The 10,600-nt window shown below is 37.8% G+C and overlaps 1 protein-coding gene across 1 annotated transcript; it reads left to right on the plus strand.

Annotated features, from left to right (window-relative positions):
* The first annotated feature begins 9,134 nt into the window (after window positions 1–9,134).
* On the plus strand, window positions 9,135–10,283 carry LOC112717282 (F-box/kelch-repeat protein At3g06240-like). Its single transcript, XM_025769361.1, has one exon. It carries the CDS (start codon window positions 9,135–9,137, stop codon window positions 10,281–10,283), a length of 1,149 nt encoding a protein of 382 aa, XP_025625146.1.
* Window positions 10,284–10,600: the final 317 nt, after the last annotated feature.

A 10,600-nucleotide genomic window follows, 5' to 3' on the forward strand; every position in this document is an offset into this window, starting at 1 on the left:
TAATATATAAAAGTGGAAAACTATAGTGATGGTCTGTGCCTCTGGTTTTTTCGTGGCGGTTTCCGGTTCAATGTTGTACGGTTTAGGATTCCGCAGTTTGATCCTAGGTCTTTTAGTGACGGCTTCGTGTATCTTGTTTATGGTTGCGGTTCCGGTTCAATGCGCCTGGTCCAGTGTGTACGGTTATAGTTGAATCAGACGTGTGCAGGGTTCACCCAACGTGTACGGTTACGTCTTAGTCTTAGTAGGGTGCTCTCAGCATGAATGCGTTCTGGTGTACGTTCTTATTGTGTTTTTTTATCGTTAGGCGGTTTCCGGTTCAATGTTAACGGTTTAGGGTTCGCGGTTTGATCGCTAGGTCTTTTAGTGAACGGCTTCGTGTATCTTGTTTATGGTTTGCCAGTTTCTGGTTCAATGCGCACGGTTCAATGTGTCCGGTCTAGCTACTAGATCTCAGACTGAATGGTCTTCGTGCCGACGGTTTATTGTTTGGCGGTTTCCCATTCGATGTGTACGGTTTAGGGTTCGCAGTTTCGTCGGTAGGTCTTATCATGATTGTTCTGTGCTCTAGTTTTCGTTTGGCAGTTTCCAGTTCAATTTGTACGGTTAGGGTTCGCGGTTTGATCGCTAGGTCTTTTAGTGAACGACTTCGTGTATCTTGTTTATGGTTTGCCAGTTTCCAGTTCAATGCGCACGGTCCAATGTGTACGGTTATAGTGAATAGGCCTTAGAGTGAACGGTTTCGTGCTAATGGTTTATTGTATGGCGGTTTCTGCTTCAACGTGTACGGTTTAGGGTTCGCGGTTTCGTCGTTAGGTCTTATGGTGAATGGTTTTGTGCTCTGGTTTTTCGTTTGGCGGTTTTCGGTTCAACGTGTACGGTTCAATGTGTACGAGTTAGTCAGTAGGTCTTATCATGAATGTTCTGTGTCTATGATTTATCGTTAGGCAGTTTCCGGTTCAATGTTAACGGTTTAGGGTTCGCGGTTTGATCGCTAGGTCTTTTAGTGAACGGCTTCGTGTATCTTGTTTATGGTTTGCCGGTTTCCGGTTCAATGCGCACGGTCCAGTGTGTCCGGTCTAGCTACTAGATCTCAGACTGAATGGTCTTCGTGCCGACGGTTTATTGTTTGGCAGTTTCCCATTCGATGTGTACGGTTTAGGGTTCGCAGTTTCGTCAGTAGGTCTTATCATGAATGGTTCTGTGCCTCTGGTTTTTCGTTTGGCGGTTTCCGGTTCAATGTGTACGGTTTAGGATTCGCGGTTTGATCACTAGGTCTTTTAGTGAACGACTTTGTGTATCTTGTTTATGGTTTGCCGGTTTTCGGTTCAATGCGCACGGTCCAGTGTGTATGGTTATAGTGAATAGGCCTTAGAGTGAACGGTTTCGTGCTAATGGTTTATTGTATGGCGGTTTCTGCTTCAACGTGTACGGTTTAGGGTTCGCGGTTTCGTCGTTAGGTCTTATGGTGAATGGTTCTGTGCCTCTGGTTTTTCGTTTGGCGGTTTCCGGTTCAACGTGTACGGTTCAATGTGTACGAGTTAGTCAGTAGGTCTTATCATGAATGGTTCTGTGTCTATGGTTTATCGTTAGGCGGTTTCCGGTTCAATGTTAACGGTTTAGGGTTCGCGGTTTGATCGCTAGGTCTTTTAGTGAACGGCGTCGTGTATCTTGTTTATGGTTTGCCGGTTTCCGGTTCAATGTGCACGGTCCAGTGTGTCCGGTCTAGCAACTAGATCTCAGACTGAATGGTCTTCGTGCCGACGGTTTATTGTTTGGCAGTTTCCCATTCGATGTGTACGGTTTAGGGTTCGCAGTTTCGTCGGTAGGTCTTATCATGAATGGTTCTGTGCCTCTGGTTTTTCGTTTGGCGGTTTCCGGTTCAATGTGTACGGTTTAGGATTCGCGGTTTGATCGCTAGGTCTTTTAGTGAACGGTTTCGTGTATCTTGTTTATGGTTTGCCGGTTTCCGGTTCAATGCGCACGGTCCAGTGTGTACGGTTATAGTGAATAGGCCTTAGAGTGAACGGTTTCGTGCTAATGGTTTATTGTATGGCGGTTTCTGCTTCAATGTGTACGGTTTAGTCGTTAGGTCTTATGGTGAATGGTTCTGTCCTCTGGTTTTTCGTTTGGCGGTTTCCGGTTCAACGTGTACGGTTCAATGTGTACGAGTTAGTCAGTAGGTCTTATCATGAATGGTTCTGTGTCTATGGTTTATCGTTAGGCGGTTTTCGGTTCAATGTTAACGGTTTAGGTTCGCGGTTTGATCGCTAGGTCTTTTAGTGAACGGCTTCGTGTATCTTGTTTATGGTTTGCCGGTTTCCGGTTCAATGCGCACGGTCCAGTGTTAATTTTTCTGATTTTTTACTATTTTTTTGTTCATATCAATTCCTTTTTTTTCTATCTTTTATTACATTGTATTTATGTTGTGTATGAAATTTTTTATTTTTTTATTCAATTAAATTTTATTTAATTTTTATTGTATTTTTTTGTTCATATGATATATGTTGTTGGTTTTATGAAATTTTTATTATTTTTTATCTGTATGATTTTTTTTCCTATTGTTTGATGTACTATATCTTTGTTTTATACTAATTTTTTTTTATTTGACTTTGTAAATTTGTGATTGTAATTATTATTTATTACGTTTATTATCAAAATTTTGTATAATATAAACTATGATCCTATAAAAAAGACAAAATAACTAAAAAATTAATTATAAATAACAGGAGCCATAAATAGTGAAAATTTATAGTCCAAGATAATACTAAATTAAAGAGTACAGGTAAAAATCAATTTGATACAAATATTGCAAACATAAATCACGTTAACCCAACTTACTTTTCATCAAAATCAATTTTGTAAAATCAATTTAAGCAAACGCACCTTTGCAAACTGAAATCCAAACACACACTTAATGGTTCCAGTCTTAGAGTGAATAAATCCAATGTTATGATACTAAAAAAAATTTCCAAACACATTACTAATAGTTAGTTTTAAGTTTCGTTATTATCTTTCGGGGAAGGAAGTGCTTTGCGATGAGGGATGGGAAGTTCAGTCTCCTATAAGTGATAGGCAACGGGCCTAAAGGTGGAAAACAAAAAAGTCATTAGGCAATAAATTAGGGTGCACCATAAGTTAGATGATGAGTGACCATGACAAAGGAAAAATCAAAGATCTGTGTTGGAGACAGGTAATGGTATACACATAGTTAATGAAAAGGAATATAACTCATAGGAAATGGAATAAAAATTCCCCTTTTCTCGAGCTAGCAGCAAATACGTGTATTATTTTCATGCTAACCTTTTCGAGTGTTTAGCCGTCGCATTAAACTCTGTTGCGGACTAGATCTTTGACCGAGTGTGTGAAACAACAAGAGATAACAACAAACAAAATTCTGTTATATGAGCATATTACTTTATGAGCAACTTAATGGAGACAAGCATTCATTACGAAAATTAAAACAAATCTTCCAGTCACCGATTGGTAAAAGAAAAAAAAATAGACGGTTACCAGAAAATGTTTAATAGCTTTGACTACAGAAAAGGAAATTAAACAAATGTATTGAGCTGAATAATTTCAAATATATTTAAAGGATCGATACCTCGACCAAACGAAAATAATTTAAAAAAAAAATTTGTTGTAGCCTTATCTTTTACAAATCAGAAAAAAAAATGTTTTTGTAAATTTTTTTTTATTCAAAAATTTAGGAATATAAAGTGGAAACGTAAACTGCCTGATATATTATATTAAAAGGCCAAAATCCAAATATCACTCAATTGTCAAAACTCCTTTGAATAGTAGGGACAACCTACCATGTTTGTTATTCTTTTAAGAAATTGTGCTTGCTAGTGGAGTGCAACTCATTAACTGAACACGTTGCAGTACTTTTCATTTTTTTTAAATAAAAAAATTAAACAGCTAAAACACCCAATGGCTGCCAGAGGAAAGCGACGCTCAACACAAAAAATAGAAAAGGGAGACGACGAAGCCAAAAAGGAACAAAGTAGAAAAATATCGAGAAAAGTTGTCGACAAGGAAGTGATAGAACTGTCATCAAGGTTAGAATTAAATTACATTTCCAGAAACTAGTGAAGTCCTTTTATAACGATTCCGAATATAAAGTATTCATATTTTTAAGTTTGTTTCTCATAGTCTCCGAGGAAGCACCATGCATGACCAGCGACTACATGTAAATTTTAACGATGGAGCCAGCAAAGCGATAGGCGACGACTTCGGTAAAACTACAGTCGTAGAACCTTCCCTAAAAGAAGTGGTAACGCAAATGTCGATGATGATGAATACACTTACAAACCTGATTGCTTCCCAGACCAAGACGTGTTATCCTGTGTTTGGAACTATGCCACAAACAATCAATCTTCGGAATGGGCCGCCTGATAACTTCAACCCCACATTAATGCCTGTGATCATGAGCGGATTCAGCATGCCGTCTGGTACTCTTGAGAGGAATCTGGATTCCTCCAAGAAGATTAGATCCAACATGTCAAGCATTCATCAAGCCGCGGATTCAAAGTCGCATATGGCTACAAAGTGTTGTTCAATATCTCCGAAGTGTGAACAGACACCGCCAGATGATTATGTTATTCGCCGAAGTTTGTTCAGCGATGATGGTACTGGAAAGAAGACAGCTACAGAACCAGTTATAACGAGTAGCTTAGACAAGGTTGTATATGTTAGCTACTTCAACCCGGCTGACAGAAAATTGCCACTAGCGAATGAAACCGCAAAGATACCTGCGGTGGGTTATATCATGTTAAGTAAGTTTTACAGATTTGTTGTGCTGGTTTACTATTAATATATAACGGCTTAGTTTTCATTGTATCAGTGGAAGCCTGTTCTGTTCCGTCCCCCAGCTGATATGGCACTGTGCAAGGACGAAGTTTCAGTCGTAACCTACGTCTTTGGTTCAGATATGGAGAATGAAGAACTGAATTCGGAGATAATTTTACAGACAAACTTGTGGCACGCTAATAGGAGAGTCATGTATACTCTACTGCCGAACAAACCATTGGTGGACGAGGTATGGATTTTTCAGTCATTAGCCTTCGTTAATTTCATAAATGAAACTCCTTACATATAAAATAATTTTAACAAGGGAATATATGTTTATATTTTTTCTTATTGGCCGTCAATCAACGAACGCTGAAGCAGATCATAAACCTCACATCAAGCATGCTCATGTGTGATGCACGCAAGGACACCGGTTTTCCCTGCTTGTGGTTTTTACCCACTACATTTTCGGTGAGTGAAAAACCATTAAGAGGATCTCCATCTCCTGGTTTCCATTGATCTTATACATGTTTATGAAAAATCAAATTTCAGCAATTTGCCCTTAATTGGACTCACTCCCCAAAGACTTTGAAACGCTATTACGCTGAGGAATACATGGGAGAGTTTGAGTCGTTATGCAAGGTAACTTTATAATTTAATTCTCGTAATATATGATAATGTAAATAAAAAACGCTTATTCCAACCTAGATAGATTTTTGTTCCAATGAATGAGGATAACATGCACTGGTACCTGCTTGTAATTGATATAGAAAAAAGACACTTAATATTACTGGATTCTAAACCATGCGTCTCAAGCAGAACCAGACGCCGTCGTTGTGCAAAGCTAATGGTAGTGTTGCAAAATTTCTAATAGGCGGAAATAGATTCTAAACTGCTTAAACACACACCAGAGTTGACACCTGAATTAAATTTTACTTTGATTACAGGCACTGTTTATTGAGGAGATGCTTGATGACTCCACCTTCTATGCTAACCAAACAACACACAGACCAGTAATTTCAGAGTATCCTATAATACACCCTGCAAAAATTGGCGAGCAGAACGATGACTCGTAAGAAACCTTACAAGTTATTATTGATTGTTGAGTTCTCAATTACTGAGATGCATCAATGAATTTGCTAACGTGTGATGAATACATTTTCCTTATGCACAAGTAAAAGAGACCGCTAACATATTTATTGATGTTGTAATAGTGCTATACATTGCTTTTCCGGCCAGCCTTGGTTACGGAAGATAATATTTTTTTACAGTACCATTTCGTCTGCTATGATTTTTTTCCCTTAGGAATTAAGTTGGTTGTAGACTTCAATAAACTTTTTTTATATATACAAGGAATGATTGTGGAGTTTGGGTGACAACCTGGATGAGGGAGTGCCAATGGAGGAGTAACTACAATATTAAGGTAGTTATAAAATAAAATTCGTTTCATGGTTTCATATATTATCTCAAAATTTTAATCTAACCTATGCGTCTGAATTCTTTTGTTTTTTCTCCTAGGTAAATGATAGCACTAGATTACGGCTGGCTATTGATCTGGTGATGAATCCGTTCAATTTGAAATCCCAAGAAGTTCTTGAAGCAACAAAGAAATACTACAACGAAATATCTAAAAAGGAAGAGCGATTGGTTAAGGGGTTAGGAAGTATGCTCTGAGTTATTTATACCTAAGGCATTAAAATAATTGTGTCCATTGCATAGACTTTTAATACTATAATGCGTGCAATAAGTTATTCTGGTTATGTTATTTTAAGTACGTTCGGTTAATTTTTGATTGACGTTTTGTGTTGCGCTTACTGAAATTGAAAAAGCTACTGGGTCGTAAAAAATATGATTATGTTATTTGAAGTACTTTATGTTAATTTATGAATGGAACAACACATTCTGATATGTTAATAAAGAAAGGTTTGCATGATTTCGTATATTTTGTCAAACAATTTAGTAAACATGATTTCAATAATTTACGTAAATATGAACACAATATTAAACTTGTTATATTTTTTAATTTTATTATGTGTAACCTTCGTTATGTTTATTCATCTAGTGATACGTATACCAATGAATGGTTATTAAACTACATTTACCTTTACCAAAACATGAGTAATACAATTCAAATAGAGTTTATTATGTGTATTTATTATTTAGTTTAGATTTACGAAAAGGTATGATTAGTGATGAGGTTTGAATCCTAATTGATGGCTTCAATATATCCCTTCAACTTCATTTCCAACCGGTGTGACCTCTGGTTTTACCCTCTTTAAAAGTAAAACTTGACTTCCTAGAGAAAATTATTTGACAACACCATTGTAAACCCTCTCCTAATTCACTCACCGCGGCTATCAAATTCAGAGACTAGTCACTAATATTAGCAAACAAAGATGGAGCCAGAATTCCGGTAAGTAGATAACTATTTTTTTCATTTTGTTAACTATTTTTTTCCACACGCATGACCATCTGTCCCTGCATGGTTTGTTCTTTTTTAACATTGATTACTTCTCAAGTTTCAGTTCTGTCCTTCCATGGTTTCTTATTCTTAACAATACTGACTTTTCAACATTTGGTTCGTGGTGGCTACCGGCTAGTTACGTCAGTGCCTTAAGGAACATGAGAAGATGCCCTGAACAGACTTTTGTCCTAAACCTATTCCCAACAGATGTAAGCTTACTTTCGGCGCTGTAGACACCACTTCTCTTTACGGTTTTTTATCTAGTTTTTTTCAAAATCTGTTTAACATCTAATTTTGTTTCTCTGACTATAGGAAGATGTAAGGATTCCACAGCACATTGTATGGCACTTTTCGTTCTTCACAACCACTGATCTGTACTTAATAGACAGACAAGACAACTGTCTCCATATCCACCCAACTAGAGACGGTGATAACTACTAGATCAACGCAGCCGACATGGGGAGGATAAGATCTCTCTTTCGACCAACTCCACGGCTTATGCTGGAACTCAGTTACGTAGGTTGGGGTATCTTCCACATGCTTGCATGGGACCATACTCGTTCGGTAGAAATGCCCAGAGCCATTGATGAGATATATGCCTCCAACGTATTGCCGGACCAAATCAAACACTGGATGGCGGACAGATGCAACGTACACTTCAACAAGGATGAACAGGTGGCTGCGTTTGAGACTGAAAGGTTATTACGCCGGCAGCATCGGAGGCAAAAAGGTTCACCACCGCGTCCTCACGAGTCAAGGTAACAATAACTTGTTTACTTAGAAAAGTTAGTCTACATACTTTATTATATTCATTGTTGTATAATAAATTTTCCAAAATTACTACAGGTTCAACCGCCGTCAACAGGGGGGAGGTGCAGTGGGAAGACCTAGTAGGAGGGCAATCGCAGGACCTAGTAGGAGGTATGGAAGAAATTCGCCATCTGACTCTTCCGACTCGTCTGTGAACCAGATAACACCATCATCGTAGAATAAAAGACGACAGATTAATTTGTTTAAGGTTTATTGGTGAAATAATGTTTTGTAGTCGTGTTTCGGTAGCCATGTCTATATGTACATGTTTACTTTTGTGGAAATCTTCGATTAGTATTCTGTGTAATAGCTTTGATTATCTGAATGTAAATTATGGTGTTGGACTTCGTTATTTTGTTAATGTATATACATCTATGGGTTTATTTTTGATCAAGTCTCACACAAGTCTACCATCAGAAGTATTTTTTTTATTCCGGTCATTATTTGTAAGAAAATTTGGTAACAACGACTTTTTTATCATGGGAAAAACTTGAATGTTGTTTACCTGTGGCTGCATGGATGAGGGTGTGCCAGTGGTAGCTGGTAACATCCTGATTAGGTATTGGAAATACTTTATGCTGAATCTGCGAAAATCATTAATTTGGGAGTAACATGGTTTTCATCAGGATGAGGGGTTGTAATGTTGTGATAAGGCAAAAAAAAAATGGAAATCAAATAAACAGATTAGTGAGTATATCAGCAAATTAAAACTTAATAGGGAAAAATTTGCGGCTGCATCTAATTTCAAAATAGAAAAACAAAAAATCAAAGATAAGCTTATTGGAGTATGTTGGAATTCCAACTGAATTTATGTACTAGGGTAGGCAAAAACTAGGGTAGACGAGTCAAATTTAATGGTACTAAACACCTAGTTCAAACAGGTTACGATAACACCGGTAAATACAATATTCTGCCTCATCAATTCTTGTTGGATGCTGCATTTCACACAATTAATAAGTTAGACTAATTTAGGTTCATTACTTAAAAGAGAGCAACAGACTTCAACAATTCAAAAACTACAAAGTAAACACAACCGAAAACCAAGACTCCGAAACGCGCGTCTAGTAAAATGGCTAAATTCCAACTTCCCTTGCCGATTATTCCGGATGAACTGCTACAAGAAACCTTCCTGCGTAGTAGTGCCAAAGCTGTAGGGAGATGTATGTGTTTGAATAAATTCTGGTACCGACAGCTACGCCAACCAGAGACATGCATACACCACATGCGAAGGCAGAAAGTGTTAGATCAACATGTTTTGTTTCATGTTGGATACTCACTACTGTTAATGGGTTCAGATTCACTATATATAGTGAATGCTGCTTCTGGAGAAGAAGTGAATGTTCAGCATCCTTTCGGAGTTGGCATCCATGGGTGGTTTCGTATTGTGGGAGTGTCAAACGGGAACATATGTTTCAAGTTCTCTCGTGAACGAGACGACACAAGACTTTTGGTATGGAATCCGACAACACAATGCTCTAGAGAAATTTCCGACCCCCACAGGGACCACGGTAGATTGTTTTTCCCAGTATATGGTTTCGGTCATGTTCCAAACTCAGATGCATACACAGTCATACATATGTGCAAAAGGGACATAGCTGATGCCTACGTTTTTTTCTCTAGATATTGTTCAAGGCGTTCTACATGGTTTCACTGCGTTGATTGTCTCCCTGGTGTAGAAAAAATTGACCCTAACTCTGTTTTTAATAATGGTCAAGCGTATTGGATAACTGGTACAGGAGATAGCTATGCTACACCCAAGTCTGTTTTATGTTACAGTGTTGAAGATGAATCATTTAGCGAGGTGTCTATCCCTGTAGGTGCAATATATACCGTTCACAATTTACTAACCCACAAGGAAAAAGTTGCACTCCTCGCTCATACACACAACGAATTTGGTTATGTCGCAGCAATTTGGCACTTGAATGAAGACGCGGATGGAAACAGAATATTAGAGCAATACTGCAGGTTTGCGAGTCGAAGCATCAGAGAAAATCCAATACTATTCGTGGATGATAACCTACTTTTGTTGGTGAACAATTCAAAGGAAAGAGAGTTACTCGTCAATTACAGGTACAGAGAGCTTGTGTTGACAGAATATGACATCAAACATGGCACTAGAAATCTATTGGTGAGGAGAGCATGGCGATACCCAGAAACGCCACACCCGATCACAGTAAGGTCTACACTCAAGTATTTTACAGGGATGTTTCCTGTCTAGAAATAATTGACATTTAGATATACTCCGACTACATGTATTGTGGAACTTGGTTGAAACTCTCTGTTTACTATTCCAGTTGATGTTAATTATGTTTTTTTTTGTTAATAGAATCCCTAGAACTGTTATGACAATGGTTAATTCCTAGTGTTTTTTCTTTCAGCCTGTCTTTACAATTGTATGTTTTACATTGGTTTGAAAGAGCCAAAATTAAGAGAAATGGTTGCATAACAACCTCAATCTATCTAATTCGATGTGTCGTGTAGTCTTCCTCATGTAAAGGAGATTTATAATGGTGTTATTCTATTTCTAACCATCCT

Source organism: Arachis hypogaea, chromosome 10 (genome assembly GCF_003086295.3).
Source record: "Arachis hypogaea cultivar Tifrunner chromosome 10, arahy.Tifrunner.gnm2.J5K5, whole genome shotgun sequence".
NCBI classification, from domain to species: domain Eukaryota; kingdom Viridiplantae; phylum Streptophyta; class Magnoliopsida; order Fabales; family Fabaceae; genus Arachis; species Arachis hypogaea.